The sequence below is a fragment of the Protopterus annectens genome, chromosome 15.part0, assembly GCF_019279795.1.
Source record: "Protopterus annectens isolate FY-2018-M chromosome 15.part0, PAN1.0, whole genome shotgun sequence".
Classification (NCBI taxonomy): Eukaryota; Metazoa; Chordata; order Ceratodontiformes; family Protopteridae; genus Protopterus; species Protopterus annectens.
In genome coordinates, this window is record NC_056749.1 from 322,121,532 (window position 1) to 322,138,355 (window position 16,824).

The 16,824-nt window shown below is 37.6% G+C and overlaps 1 protein-coding gene across 2 annotated transcripts in view; it reads left to right on the top strand.

Annotated features, from left to right (window-relative positions):
- TSC22D3 (TSC22 domain family member 3) overlaps window positions 1–16,824 on the top strand; it is a 946,203-nt gene that overhangs the window by 762,428 nt on the left and 166,951 nt on the right. Inside the window, exon 1 of one of the 2 annotated variants that reach the window (XM_044057088.1) lies at window positions 7,543–7,607. The exons of the other annotated variant lie outside the window; for it this stretch is intronic. Within the exon in view, the coding sequence (XP_043913023.1) occupies window positions 7,558–7,607 (50 nt within the window). The 5' untranslated portion in view covers window positions 7,543–7,557. Of the gene's footprint in view, window positions 1–7,542; window positions 7,608–16,824 lie in introns of those variants that run through there. 2 annotated transcript variants of the gene reach the window in all.

A 16,824-nucleotide genomic window follows, 5' to 3' on the forward strand; every position in this document is an offset into this window, starting at 1 on the left:
CTTTGAGATAAGTATTTATACAACTTCACAGACTCTCCTGGGAAAGGCGGACACAGATTCTCCAGCTGTGCCCCTTTACCCAGACTATACGGTAGTAATTACTGCCACCACCCAGTTAATAATATCAGCTACTAAAAGGCCCTTAAAAGGGTGTCCAATTATTACTGTGCAATATTATTATCCAATGATAATGTGACTATTCAGTCTAAGGCTTATTGGAAGGGCTTAGACAGTTTGTTTGCGTCTTTCGGCTTTTCCCGGTTAGGGGGTCACACAGCGGAACTCCGGTCTGCTAATGATTGGCAGTAGATTTTTACGTACTGGCTTAACGGGCCTAATGCACAACCTTCAATGAAGGAACGCCCATTCACGCATGTCGCTATACAGAAGACGCTCTAACTGAGAATCGAACGGGCAACGTCTAACTGTGAGGCAACAACGCTACTGCAGCACCACCACCACAGGATAAACTCTATAAATATATAATGTACTCTAAAGCATAATTTATCTCTACACAAACCAGCCACAGGTAGAAGGTTTTAAAAATATTTAATAATACATAATTAAAACACAAGACAAAACTACTACACCACAGAGATATCGAAGAGTTCAGAGATCACACAGAAACTTAAAATAATACAGTAGGACAGGTCTGATTTCAAAGAAAAATACCTAATTAATCTTTACTAGCTTTAAGTATTCCTACACAGTGCTAAAAACTTACATGTGAGCATAGGCAAAGTGCTGGTAAGTTAGATGTCCAAAGTCAAAATGCTTTTTTGTCTCTTGTGAGAAATAGTATTTAAACATTACTAACAAACATGTTTTCTGGGTCCCTGCCCAAATTACATCATTTTTGGCATTTAGGTTTTCCCAGGCAAACAAATTGCATTATTTAGCAATCTAACACCTGCACATAAACTTACAACAATAGAAGACATTTCACATGTATATTCAAAAAGAAACCAGAGCAATAAAACACCTTCCACATGTACACTCTAACAATTATTCCTGAAGTTAAGACAATAGGAAGAATGTGTTCAGCTAGCCGCTCTGGCACCATTTTTTAGATAATTGTACTTTCAAAGACATTTGAAATGCTTGGCTTGGTTTTCCTTACAGCAGATGGCAATGTTGCAACCATCTTGAAGTTCACACTTTACAGTTTTTTTTTTTTCATTTAAAAACACAAGCCTGTATTTTACATTTATTTATACAAATGATAGAATTATATATCAAATTCTATTTGCATAGGCTGGCAGCCTTCACCCATCTCTCCCCAATCGTCACATAAGCAATGAAACAAAATGTATGAACTAATAATAACAAAACTACCCATTTCAGAAAATTTCTACCATAAAAGGCCACTCCAACTTCCATCATTACAATTCACCAATATCACTCATTAAGCATAATCTAAAGCAGAAGTAAAAGTCATCCGAATAATTCCACGTTAGAGAGATCTGTAACTAATGAAGAGGCTGCTACTGACAAACAACTTTACATTTCAGTGTTTCATTTACAAATTCAGTACCTGCTGCCCTTGAAGAATTAATTGCCTATGTTACATTAAAAAAAAATGGTAAGCTGGTAATATAATACTGAATGACAGGCAAACAGACAAGTTCATCGCTACTAGGCATCTCATAACAAAGGAGGACACACTCAGGAGTGTAGAACTCCTATCCCCCCTTAAAATGCACAAAATAATCAGCAATCAAAAGGGCACAACAGTATCAGCATTCCATCTGCATGGTGTGGGAGAAGAATCCACAGCCTTTTGCACCAAACGCAATTATGCTACTAACATTGCTTTCAAATTCTACAACATAAACAGTGACTGCCATTTGATAAACAAAACAATTAGTTACACATTGAAAACACACTTAGTATGAGCAACAATTAGCAACAGTAAACTTTCTTCTCTTGAAACTCACAATTTCATGAAAATGCACTGAAACTCAAACTCACAATTCTGTCAGCAGTCTTGTAGTTGTTGTAGAGGATTCAGGCCATTGTCTCCACTGAAGCTCACAATTCATTCAGCAGTCTGGAAATTGGTGTTCAGGATTCAGGGTCTTGTCTCCTGTAACCAAATTACAAGGTCAAGCTTGATCAAGTTAATTGACTAACCTGCCCTTCCCTTAACTAGGACATTATATACCATACCTCCAGGTCTCTGATCCTTAGTGTAAGAAATCTGGACAAAGCCTAAAATAATGGGTAAGAAGAAATTAAATAGGGACAGATTTTATATATTCCTCTTATAGACTTAGAAAGTTGCTAGAATACCAATATTGGTTTTAACATGCATTTTCTGAGGGAAATGAAGTCTAAAACTCAAATGTTTGACACATTTTAGTCATTTCAACCCTCAGTAATTTGCCAGAAAACCACAAATGTTGCAAAATTGGCCATAAATATGAGGCAGAAAACAGGACATTCTGTAAAAATCTGGACAGTTGAGAGGTATGCATACCTCTCAACCTCTTAGTGCAAGAAATCTGGACAAAGCGTGAAATAATGGGGATAAAATGGCTCAGGAATAGGTTTTAAATATTGTTCTTTTTTACTTAGAAAGTTGCTAGAATGACAGGATTTGTCTTAACATGTATTTTCTGAAGGATATCAAGTCTGAAACTCGTACACATATAATTTAATGACTTCAAACTTGTCAGAAAATCACAAAGTTTATGAGAAACAGACCAAAACTATGAGGCTAAATCTGGATAGGTGAGGGGTATGTTAAACATGCACACATTCCTAGCTTCTCCCTGCTCTCACACAACCACTCACTCACACGCACCCCTACTCTCTCACATAGTAACACATAGATGTCATACCTCTCGACTTCTTACAGCAAGAAATCTGGACAAAGCCATTAATAAAAGTGAGGCAAAGGCCAAAAAATACGGACAATTTTTGCTTAGTTATTCATTGTGAGGAAGACTGCAGTACTTTGAGGCTTGTTGCAGTGCACATTTTGTTAGCTGCTACAACTTAAAAAGGAATGTTATTTTTGCACAGGCCTGACATAGATAAAGTGCATTACAACCCAGGAAATTGGTCAACTGTTTACATTAGGACACACCATCATACTTCACATAGGTGTGGATGGTGCCAGCTTGACTGACACCTGGATAGGGCAGTCAGTTAAATGTTTGGCACTTATTCCATTGTTATTCTAATGCTTTACTTTTTGAAACATGGAAATGTTTAAGAAGGTTAAACTATAAAAATGGAAATTCTAATGGATGTTGTTGACTTAAGGATAACAATGGAATTATGTTATTAAATGCTTAACTTCTCTGTCCCTTTTCTCCATATTTACTGTCCCTGCTATGAATTAAGAACAATACAGCATTTAAAATATTTTAAATTGAATGTTTCTCTAAACTAGAACAGTACCTTACTGTACTGTGGTGGTTTCACTTTCAAAAAACTTTTATCCCACCCTAAAAAGCTTGCTGCAGTCTCCAATTCACTGATGTCATCAAGGCCAGTGAATACAAGTAGTTTTCTGGACAATGCCCTCCACAAACTGGCAGCGTCATGAACATCCTAAAAATCCACCCATGCTGTGATATCACAGCTCCCTGGTCCTTCCCCTACCCATACAGAAAGTAAAGGCTAGAACAAGGAAATAGTGCACAAGTCAAGTCTCCTACTGTGAGCTGCCAATCATAACAGGTAACAGCTCAAATTACCCTTAGCACTTTGACAGCTAGGGAAGTTAGGTATGAAGGGGGTGGGAGATGAGTCAAAGTAGTACAATCCAGGCTTCACAAAATACTGCAGTTTAGCCATTATAAAAAGAAGTAGCAGTAAAAAGCACTTTGAAAGTCTGTTCTGTGGCATTTGTGTTTTAAGTAGTCAATGAATGGCATGAAATGTTACTCAAAACTAACTGACTGAAAGACAGCAGTGTATACATGTAAAATCAATGCAGTGACAGGAACTTTAGGAAGAAAGAGGCCTGAGTGATGTAATTTTTTTTACAGACAAGCACTGCATTTTGGGATATCTAGAAGCAGCCTAAACAATCAGAATTACTTCATGAAGCCAAACCCCATATGGTCAGACTCAGAAATTACCAATAAAAATATTTAAAAACCTGCAAACATCCCCAGAGTGGTGTTAAAATGTAGGCAACACCAAACCATGATGAAATAAACATGTTTTTTGAGTCTGTGGGTGCGGTTCTCCTTTAATGTCAATGAATGACAGCCACACCCATCCAGTAAGGTGGCTACCATCCTGTGCACCCCTCACTTTACAAAGTTTTAAGTGCTTTGCAGTACTTTTGCTAGGTATGGTGGCCTTAGCCACCTCCGCCTCATTAAATAGATGTTACACTACTTTTTTTTATCGTCTTAAACTTGATTTGCAGGGATATCTATTACTTAAAAAATAAGATGTCTGACATTATAAGTTCAGCCCAAGCCACTCCAGGGACAGCAGTGCTTGCTACTGTGCATCCTGATGTGTCCTAATGCAAACAATCACTGGAAATTGCTCAGATACCTAGAAGCAATATTGCTCTGAATAATAAACATAATTGAGAAGTTAACCTGCACTGCTTAAGATCACAATGCTTACTTTCATTTGCTTGATCTCTTGAGTTGGAGCATTGTGTGCTGAAGCATAATAGCTAGAGATTGCATCTGTCAGCAGTTTCATTGCACACTTATTCATAGAGTGATACTTACACATTAATGAGTTCTGAATGGTCCGAGGCAATGGCGGCTAGTGACTTAAAACTGGGGGGGGGGCTGCAGGAGGTAGCACACATGGTTAATTGCAATAAACAGGTGTGTCCACACTGATCAAATACACATTAATCCTGCAAAGCCAGAATTATAAAAACAAAATAGGAGAGTCGACTGTTTCATCCACAAACAGTTACAGTACTAATCACCCACTTAAATTATCTGTATTGACCCTGCCATGATTAAAATAACAACAGTAGTAATGGTTGCTTTAGTTTAGTTTTGTTGCACTGAAACATTAGTCACAGCTTGTATGCCATCTCACTTTACCCAAATACATATTCATTTTGCAATGCCAGAAGTACAGCAGTAAACAGCAGAACCAGTCATTTCATTCACAATCATCCCTCCCTTCCGTTATCTATCTAAAGTATCTGCTTTGACCCTGCCAGGATTAAAATAAAAATACTAGCAATGCCTGGGTTGCATTCATTAATTTATTATTTGCACAGAAACAGTAGTCACAGCCTGTATGCCAGCCCCCTTACCCACATACACATTAATCTTGCAAGGCCAGAATTACAACAGTAAATACCAGGGCCAGTTATTTCAACTGCACACAGCCCCCATCCCAATGTCCTACCTGGAGTATCCGTTTTGACCAAATGACATTAAAAAATAAGACAATGGTTACATTAATATGTTTTTATTTTTTCACATAACAGTAGTCAAGAGGTTGTAGTTGATCTTACTTCATCCATATACACTTTAGTCCTGAAAAGCCAGAGTTTTAACAACAAAACACAGGGCCAATCAGTGCATGCGCAAACAGCCCCTATAGCCAATATCTCTCAGATCCTACGCTGATTTTGAAAACAGCTCAGAAGGTTTTTTTTTCTTTTACTCAAAGTTTTACATTGAAGTCTGAAAGCACTGTCAGATGAATGTTGCTTAACTATTTTTTTTAACTAAAATAAATATGTTTACTTAAAAAGGTTGGGGGCTGCAGCCCAGCAGCCCAGTATCACAAGCTGTCCCTGGTCCAAGGTGAACGCATCTTGGAAAAAGACAGAGATACATTGCCCGTTGCTTACTGCTTATAGTGAGAAATAGTATGGAATTAATTCTGGAGTCTTTTTTTTTTTTGTCAAAGTGAATATCATTTATGCTACCCTTCTGTAATAATTCCATTACAACTTGCCTTTGTTATGCTTCATTATGGTGCATAATCCAGTCAATAATACAGCAAATAAAGGTCGTCTTAAGCAGAAATAACCATAATCTCCAGAATATATTGCAGCAGTTCCTCACTAAGACGGAGAGAGAAAGATGTTTAGATAAGAGAGCCATACCTCCAGATCGGACGTCATGGTTCTGTCCTGGGAAAGAGTAGCTTCCAGCAATGGAGGAACTTAGGTATGTTCAGATCTTGTTCTTGAGTGAAGGAGGAATCTGAAGAGTGTCCAGCACCTGTGTGTAGTGGCTGCAGCTGCAGGTATTATACCAGACTGTGGTGGTAAAATGAGAACTGAGTCACAGCTCAGAGCTTTCAGCTTACCTGGCAGACTATATTCCCATTCATCGGCTCTGGATAGTGGCTGAAAGTCTGATGCACAGGTAGACTCTTTCACATCTAGCATGCCTCTACTCAGAGCAGGCAACTGTCCCTTTAAGAATGAACCAAATTACCTTGGGTTAATGGTCAAAGGTCTAGAAAAGGTCATCCTGGAGCTAGAACCACACTCTTTCTGAAAGCTGCTGATTCCTAGCATAACTACTTGATCTGCCAGGAGCTAAAATGCATTTGAGAGTGAATGGCAGTTTTAAGCACTACCCGCATTTCTTAATGAGATGCATTTATTACTCTAATATTAAGCTAAATCACTTTTAATATACTTATTCACAGGTACTTAGCTGATTCTCCAACAGAACAGAACATTAAAAATCTTCAGTACAATCTGATCACATGCCCCTTAGGAATGTAATGTGCTCAGACCCAGTGCATTTCTCAAATAAATCTGATTCTTTCTCAATATAATGTAGTTGTCGCTCCTGAAATTCATTCTATTTGGAACAGTCTATCTGTAATTAATAGCAAACATATATTAGATATAATGACTAAACTATTTTACATCAGAAATTGTACTTAGGCAAAACTGACATCATGATTTAATACTCCTAACTGAATATAATCCATCTTTAATATACCTCCCTTATCTATGGATTTTTTACAAACCTCATATTCAGGCAATAAGCTAAGAGGCATGTAACCCCCTCTGGTCATAAAGTAGCAGGCTTGCCTGCTACTTTAAAATACTGTGGTCAAATAACATATTGGATTTTGGGCATGACAGTGCTTAGTTTATATAAATCACACTACCAGTTTCCACCCTGCTAAAGAAACGCTGTAACATTTGTAGAGCACTGTTTTTGAATAATACACTGATGCAATTGTTCCAGAAAACAAATGTCCTTCGACCATAAAAGAAACAATTTCAAACTGATACACGATTCACTGTCATTGTTATAAGTAGAAAGGGGCAATTCAAAGACATCACAGTCATATCTGCTTAGCATTTGTACTGAAAAAAAAAAACTAAAAGTCTTCACAAATCTTCTTTCACCACAGCTCTCTGATTCCTCTACTGATCTGTAGGGAAGTGTTTGTTCATTGCAAAAGGGGGCAAAGCTACATCCATTTCTATCAGTCACTGCTGTTTTCTGAGGCTTCTTGTCAAAGCCAGACCGTGTACTGAAGTGCTTTTTCAAGGCTTTCATGCCATCATTGGTCTCTTCAGTTTGTAAAAGACCAAGAGAAACACACTGTAAAGTGAAGAAAAAGTGAAACATGACTTTTCGACCTCCATACTCACCAAGTCTGTTTAGGCGAAAGGAACGGTAAGTCAAAATATTAATTTCTTTCCTCTATTCCACTATGACTTGCTGAGACTTTAATTTTGCACTCAGCTTTGATTTCTAAACAAGCTGCAAGACTAAGGGTATTTTGGGCTTCTTGCAATTTTTTTTCTTTTTTCTTTAATCTTTAGCTGTAGCTTAACAGGTTGCGCAATTGCTAAGGCTAGGTATAAAGAAAATAAACAAAAGGTGTTGTGGGTAAATTGTTCTGTTGGCTGTACAGTTTACTTCTGGGAAGGGATGGTACACAATTGTAAATATGATAAGTAAAGCATATGAAAGTCAGTTCCTTTACTATTCTTTTCATAGGATGAATGTTCTGGTATTTCTTTCCATTGTCCACTGGTACTAGAAAGTCCACATATGTGACAACAAATAATGACAGGTTCATAAGCTCAAGTCAAACTTGGCTACAGTTTCCACAGAGTCTCTGCCAAAGAGTTTGTTTGAGAAAAAAGTGCGTCAGTAAATCTAAATTTTATGCAGTGTCCTTACAGACAAATGCATTATGATCAGCTTTTAGTACATATTTGTGGTCTAAATTTGCCAGTCAAGTATTCCTCACCTTTTGTCTAATACCAACCTGTCACTCTCTATTTTAAGTCCTTTGCCACAGGTTGTTAAACTATAACCTTTCTTGCTTATTCCTGGAGATGGTGAAATACATTTTAAAACTCCATGGTGAATCTTAAAAATAATAGGAGAATCTCCTTCTTCTGCATTAGGTGTGCCTTTTGTTAAATATGACAACAGAACAATATGATTTAATGCAGTGTTCCAAATAATATATTTGAATCAATGTATTAACCCATTTTGAAGAAAAAAGGCTAAGACCTGGCAAAACTGTTTAATTTATACTATGTTCTCAGGTGCCATGAACATACTGCTAACTAGTGGATTGTTTTAATTACTCGTTGAATTTACTTGTTTCCTGGACAAAAACCAGGTTTATAGACTTAGATAGAGCCTCATCAGTCACTAGGATCTTCAGCATAGCATAACCAGGGAAGAAGACTCGAGTAGAAAGAATAATATTAGGAAAGTCATGGCAGGATTAAGACGTTCAGGGAGGGCCTCTACCTAGTAAAACTAATTAAGGATATTCAGCAAACTTAGAAAGGTTTGCGGATTCTGATGACTCCAAAATGCCACAACCTTTCAGTAGAATTAATGCTTCAGGGCCTCTGCAGGATTAGCAGAGTTGTGAGACCAAACAAGATTAACAAAGACCCCCACATCATAAGTCTCAAGAAATCAGGGTCAAATTTTGACAGAATCAGAATCGGGGAAAAATCCAGAAATAATCAGGAACAATCAGAGATGCTTTTAAAATATTAGTACTATTCATTTGATGCACTGACATAAGAGAATGTGAATAAATATACATTTACTGAAGTAAAAGAAGTTTGTAACTAATTATTATCATTATTTAACTCCAGTGCACCTCCATGTCTCCAAAGGTCACCAGTTTTAGGAGGGATTAATAGAGACAGAGCTAAAATTTGAGTCAAAATGGGTGATGTCACTGAACATCAGGGACAACTGAGAGGTATGACCCACATAGGCGTAACACGATTAACAATCTCCTAGACAATGTAGCAGGATAAAGGGTGCCTGAGGAAGGGTAAATAAGCTGGGTTGCTTCCTCCAAAATTACAGGAATTTCTGGCCCACCATGTGATTAAAGAAGATTGATTCAAGATTATACATTATAATACCTTAAAAAATTGATTTTTTTTTAAGGGAAATTCATTTGAGCAACTGTTGTGGAAAATGTATTGCTTAACATGCTTTAATATCCGAGCTTTATCTCATATATATATATATATATATATATATATATATATATATATATATATATATATATATATAATATTTGATTAAGCATGCCTGTGAAATAATTATTTGATTTATTTTAATTAATCCTGTAAGATCCGCGGTGGTGCAGCGGTAGCGTTGTTGCCTCACAGCAAGAAGTTCTCCCGTTCGATTCTCAGCTGGAGTGCAGGGAGTGCCTTCTGTGTGGAGTCTGCATGTCCTCCCCGCGGTCGAGCGGCATTCTGAAAGACATGCGTGAATGGGCATGCCTTCATTGAAGGTTGGGCATCGAGCTGGCAACTCGGCACCGTAAAAATCTACTGCTATTCATTAGCAGACTGGAGTTCTACTGTGGCGACCCCTAACCAGGAAAAGCTGAAAGACAAACAACTTTAATGAAGCCTGTGGACTGAGAATACTTTTTTTTCCATTGGAGTGGATGTAACAAATGAGCATAAATGATCATCTGTTCATCATTCCATTCTCCCAGCTCTTTTATTGTATGTATTTATATATATATATATATATATATATATATATATATATATATATATATATATATATATATATATATAGACAAATCTTTGAACGCTCAAAATTTTGAACGTTACATGGTCGAGACCAAACATTCAAAATTTTAAGTGTTCGAAGACTGACTTTCAATGGCGCCATGCGGTGCAGATAGGAAGAATTTCCCTTTTCTGCACTGAAGTGCGGTCTTGGAGTTGGTATATATAAGTAGGGGGGTGTGGGGGGGCTTGCCCCCTTCCTACACTGTTAAAGTGCTTTTTTCTTTTTCTTTATTTGATGTTCAAACATCCAAATGTCGAACATTTGGTCTCGACCATGTAATGTTCGACATTTTGGATGTTCGAACATTTAACATAGACCCATATATATATATATATATATATATATATATATATATATATATATATATATATATATATATATGATATTGCATGCTCACAACAGCGAATGACACATAATCAACCTCATGTAAGTGAAAGATTACAATGTCGAAACCTCAGAACAGTGATTTTTTTTTCACCCCCACACACCCCTACTTAAATATACCAACTACGAGATCGCACTACAGTGCCGAAAACGGCAAAGTAACGAAAGCGGCCAAGTTAATTCTTTCCCAGGGAAAGAATTCACTGAAAAGCCGCTTTGCTATTTTTCCTTTTCGTGCTTTTTGGTTCGATGAAGACACATTCGACAAACTATGCCTGCGACATCGTAATAGGGAACCTATATATATATATATATATATATATATATATATATATATATATATATATATATATACACATACACAAACCCACACACACACACACACACACACACACACATTCATATTCTTAGCATTAGCACTGACAGCTAAGGCCTTCATCCACCAATATGCCACACCTCTGCTATCGGTATCCTAGCAAAGCTACTGAAGTGGGCAAACTGCCAGTGTGTTTATTACTCTCTAATCCCTGGACCAGTCCTTCTGTGCTTTGAACCCAGAGTTTAACTCAGATTAGAAGTACCACAAACAGAAATTTCTTCTCCATTTTAACAAGCTAGCAGAAACCATTTCTGAAGGAAGCACTGCTAAATTTAATGCTATCCAAAGGCTCCCCAGGAGGATAGAGTGATTTCAGAGAATACATTTTAGCAGAATTTAGCATGCTTTCCTAGAGCAGTAGACACATAATTCTAATACTACTAGCAATCCAACCTCAAGGTGAAGTACCTTATTTCACTAACAAGTGGCTATTTTAGTTTTGTGGGTTTCAGAGACACTAAACTTCAAATTCGCGAACTTTATTAGGTATTATTTCCCATCACTGTCATGTTAGATGTTATTAATATAATTATTACAATCATGTTTATTTGAAAATCAGCTACAACACTCTTCAAACAATTACCAAACAGGTGATCTGGGGCTTGTTACTAATCCAAAACAGGACTGTCGACATAGCTTTCAACCTTCCATCTCCAAAATGTGGAAAGAATTAGTAAAATGTGGAGTACTTGCTAACAACTTCAACTAGGAAGCCTGTGCAGTGGTTAAAATATGTTATACTTATTAAAGTTATTTTGAAGAACGAATAGGATTCATTATTATTTAACATGGATATCAGTTAAAAAAAATCTTCACACTAAATTTGTGACATACCCTTTCAGTTATTTATTTATTTTATTTATTGACAATTGACATTGACCAGGAAAGCCTACTGGGTCAGAAACTCATTTTCAGTTAAGACCTGGGGAGAAAAACATCAGTTACAGATCAAAAGTTTTACAACGAGATAGTATTTGCAATAATAAAACTGTGTATAAAAAATATTTTATAAAATTGGCTAGTGATTAATAATACACAGAGTACAAAGTTTTATACAATCTGGTTGGGTGTTAGTAGTATACATAAAGTATTTTTAATGGCATTCACTACATGGAGGGAAAGACAGTAGATATATTCATAATAAACAGTTTATTTGTGCACTTCAATACATGGGAAGTTTAGGGTTTAGCCCAATAATAAAGACAAGACAGTGATTGACATACCTTAAATGATATAGAAAATTCAACAAATTATTACCTGAAATCGACAACAGTCATACTAGTAGGCAAAATCTTAGAGTTTGTTTATGGTGGGATATAATTCTGGGCACAATGACAGATTTGATTGTTAAGAAAGTGGCTTTTAGGACGCATTTGAAGGTTTTATGGAATCTAGTTGTGTAACGGGGGGTAGGGCATTCCATAAAAAACTACAGAACAGATACACAGCCAAGCCAGGTATGGAAATAAGGTACACAAGGAAATCCGGTGGTGGAATGCAGAATTCCAGCAAGTCATCAAAAAAAAAAAAAAAAGAAGGAACACAGGAAGAAGCGGGAGATAGAAAAGACAGACCAGGCTAGGAAGGAATACTGGTTAGCTAACAAAGAGACTAAGAGAGGAGTTGCAATAGCAAAGAACAAGGCATCAGAAGCACTCTACCAGCTTCGGGAAAGTGACTCAGTAAATGGCACAAAGAAACTATTATGGAGGGAGGAAGTACTGATTGTAGACTTAGAAGATAAAAATAGATAGAGGACTTAACTGTAGATTTTATTAAATAGGATATAAGATTGATGTAAGAATCCTTTAGGGTAAGAGGAAAAGGGTCTGGGTTTATAGTGAGATTGGTATATTTATGCTTATGAGCATTAACAGATATCTGCATTTAGATAACAGTTTTTCAAAGTCAATTTGAAGGTCTTAAGGGATTCAGTGGTGCAGATAGTTGGTGGTAGAGCGTTCCATATTTTAGCAATGGCATAGGAGTAAATGCTTTGCCCGGCTCTTTTTGTAGGTTTGTGAATTTGAAAGAGTAGTGTGTTTGTGGAGTTGGAACATGGCCTTTTTAATACTTAAAATGAGGAATGTTCCTTGTATTGAGATACACTTGAGAGGCATGAGGTGTCCAATTTTTTTGTTCGTTTGTTTTTAGTATATGGGACAGCTACCATACTTGGCATGGTTTGAGTGCCACACACATCTACAGAATCAAAGAAGTTTGCAGTGGGACATAAGGACCTGATAAAATGTTTTTCTGGGCCAGATTGTAGCCCATGGGTCACCTGTTGTACATCCCTGGTCTAGAAAATATTTCATGCATAATGTTGGACATTGAAATACATTCATGCTTCGCTGTTTGGATTAAACATTATGGTCATATTCCAGGACGAATACCAAACTTGACTGCTGTAATATGCACATCAGCAATTCTAACTAATTACATCCATTGGTAGACTGACGGCAGTGTAATGTGCGACATTTTATAACAAATAGGTTGAAACTATTTCTATAGTAAAATAACAGCCACTGCCTCACCAGGCTCTAGCAAACAAAACAACATATTCAGCTTATGCTTCAACAGAAACCCAAAGAACTGAAACGGACTCTGATCCTGCTGTGAGAAAGTTATCACTCACTACCATATGTAATTAAGTTTTGCTAACAAAATAACAAACACGGCTTTTGTTTTGCACACGACAGAAAATGTCCCGAGCCGGAAATATAAATCAGACAAAACCTTCCATCGATGTTGTGCTCCTAATTAAGGGCATTAAGATTCAATTATTTTAACAAAACAGATTCAACATCAGCATAAAAATGTGAATATTGAACTAAAGAATCGTATAGCACATTAATATTGGTGTAAAAAAGAGGTCTGACAAGAGACTACGACTTCTTCTTTCAGCTGCTCCCGTTAGGGGTCGCCACAGCAGATCAACTGTTTCCATTTCTTCTCCTCCGCATCTTGCTCTGTTACACCAACCACCTGCATGTCCTCTCTCACCACATCCATAAACCTTATCTTAGGCCTTCCTCTTTTCCTGTTACCTGGCAGCTTCATCCTTAGTATCTTTTTCCCAAAGTAGTCTGCATCCCTCCTCAGCACATGTCCAAACCAACGTAATCTTGCCTCTCTGGCTTTGTCTCCAAACCTTCCAACCTGGGCTGACTCTCTAATATATTTATTCCTAATCCTGTCCATCCTTGTCACACCCAGTGCAAATCTTAACATCTTCAACTCTGCCACGTCAAGCTCTGACTCCTGCCTTTTTGTCAATGCCACTGTCTCCAACCCATATAACATAGCTGGTCTCACTACCCTCTTGTAGACCTTCCCTTTCACTCTTACTGGTACTCGTCTGTCACAAATCACTCCTGACACTCTTTTCCACCCACTCCATCCTGCCTGTACTCTCTTCTTCACTTCTCTTCCACACTCACCATTACTCTGAACTGTTGATCCCAAGTATTTAAACTCATCCACATTCGCCACCTCTACTCCCTGCCCTCCTCAACATTCCTCTATCCTCCCTCTTATTCACACACATATATTCTGTCTTAGTCCTGCTGACCTTCATTCCTCTTCTCTCTAGAGCATATCTCCACCTCTCCAGGGTCATCTCCACCTGTTCCCTACTCTCACTACAGATCACAATGTCATCTGCAAACATCATAGTCCACGGGGACTCCTGTCTGATCTCATCCCACTGGGGATGCACAAGCCAGTGCATTTCTTTGTGCCAGTCCAAAGCCTGGATAAATGGGGAGGGTTGCATCAGGAAGGGCATCTGAGGTAAAATTTTGCCAAATCATACATGCAGACAACAGCACAGGTCTGACAAGAGACTGCAAAAAAAAAAAAAAAAAAAAAATTATTTTAGCAGGGAAGGCATAGCCAAAGCTAAACTACTGAAGCTCCTTCTTAGTAAGATTTAGAACAAATATAAATATAAATAAATTGATAGTGTAATGCTTCAAGAAATCAAGGTGACACAAGAGGTGAGATATGAACAGCTGAAGATCAAATATTGCAAATACCTAGAGGTAAGAAATGAACAGTTGGAGGTTTATTTTATAAAGCCGGATTGCAAATAAGAAAAACAAATCATACCCTCCCAACTGACACTAATGTTGAAATTATTTCAAAACTTCAACTCAACCCTCACAAAACTATTAATATTATCTGTACCTATATTCCCCCTGGCAAAAATCTTCCCATATTAGAAGACCTACTAAACTGGCTTTCACTTAACCTCCTACAGGAAACTATACTCCTAGGAGACTTTAATATTGACTGGAACTTATGTAATCATGCTAATCCATCTAACCTTATTAACCTCCATGGCTTCACACAAAACATAACCTCCCCAACAAGAACAAACAAATGTAATAATAAAGAAACCATACTTGACTGGATCTTAACAAATAGTCCCCAGGAAAAATATACAACAGGAACCCTCCCAGATGACCTCAGCGATCACTCCCTAACCTATATTAACAGGCATAAAACTAGTTTTTCTATCCCAACCCAAGTTCGATTCTCCCGTAGTAAAAACATTTTGACCCCAATCTGTTTCAGAATGAACTTATGCAAGTTAACTGGTCACCTCTTAAAGCTCTCCCTATAGACGATGCTGTAAACCATTTCAATAATACTTCTCAACATCCTTGAACACCATGCCCCTTATGCTCAATACGAATGAAAGCTAAGACAGCCAAATGGCTCTCAAACACAACCAGACAACTAATACTTTATAGAAATAAAGCCTGGACTAAATGGCGAACCACTAAAAACATAACTGATCATCTCAATTTTAAACAAAAAAGAAATACGACAAAACAAGCCATCCTAAAAGATAAAAGAAACTTCTATACTCAACTACAACAATCTTCCCTTCACCAACCACATAAATTTTGGTCCGCTATTAACACACTGCTATCCCCTGCCAAAGCTGTCACACGAATCCACTAGGCTCTAACCCTGACTCACCTTTACAAACAGCTAATGCCTTTAATACCTTCTTTACTTCAGCTATATTAAAACTAGCTAACCAACAAAACCCTGATACCTCCAAAATACTAACCCCTAGCTCCACCCCCCCATTTCATCTTAAACCTATACCCACCTCCTACATATTGTCCTTACTTCAAAAACTTAAACCAACAACCCCCTCAGCTGACAAATTACCAGCAGAATACCTCCAACTAAGTGCAAAAGCTATAGCCTACCCCATCTCTGTATTGATTAATAGGACCTTAAAAGAAAGTACTATCCCCTCAGTATGGAAAATCTCACATATTATCCCCCTTTTTAAAGGAGGTGACTCTACAGAGTATTCTAACTTCCGCCCCATAGCTTTACTATCCCCCGTTGCAAAAATAATGGAGAAATGCATCCACAAACAGTTGCTTAACCACCTACTAAACTTCAATCTCCTAGCTAACTGCCAACATGGCTTTCGACCATGCCACAGTACTACCACAGCCTTACTATCCTTCATAGACTCTATAAACAAAAATCGCAACAATAATACTCCATCTTCAGCATTCTTTGTTGACCTGTCAAAAGCCTTTGACATGGTTAATCACCAACTCCTCTTACATCGTTTAAAATCCCTCTCTCTGGACAATCTTGCATTAAGCTGGTTCACATCCTATCTCGAAAATCGCAAACAGGCAGTTCTCTGGGACAACCATCTCTCTGATCTTCTCCCCACCTCTATAGGAGTCCCTCAGGGCTCCATCTTAGGTCCTCTTCTGTTTTCCATTTTTATAAATGACCTTCATCTATCTACACCTCTATCTACCTGTATTCAATATGCAGATGACACTACCATCATTTGCTCTGCCTCAACTCAGACTGAACTTCACTCCCTCACACAAAAAGCCTTCACCACCATAGAGCAATGGTTTGCTAATCATTGTCTCCTCCTTAACCCCAAGAAAACCAAACTTCTCATCTTTCCACCCACACACCTGTCTCCCTCAATGGATTTCACACTCACATCCAATAATGGCACCCTCATCACTCCAGACCAAACAA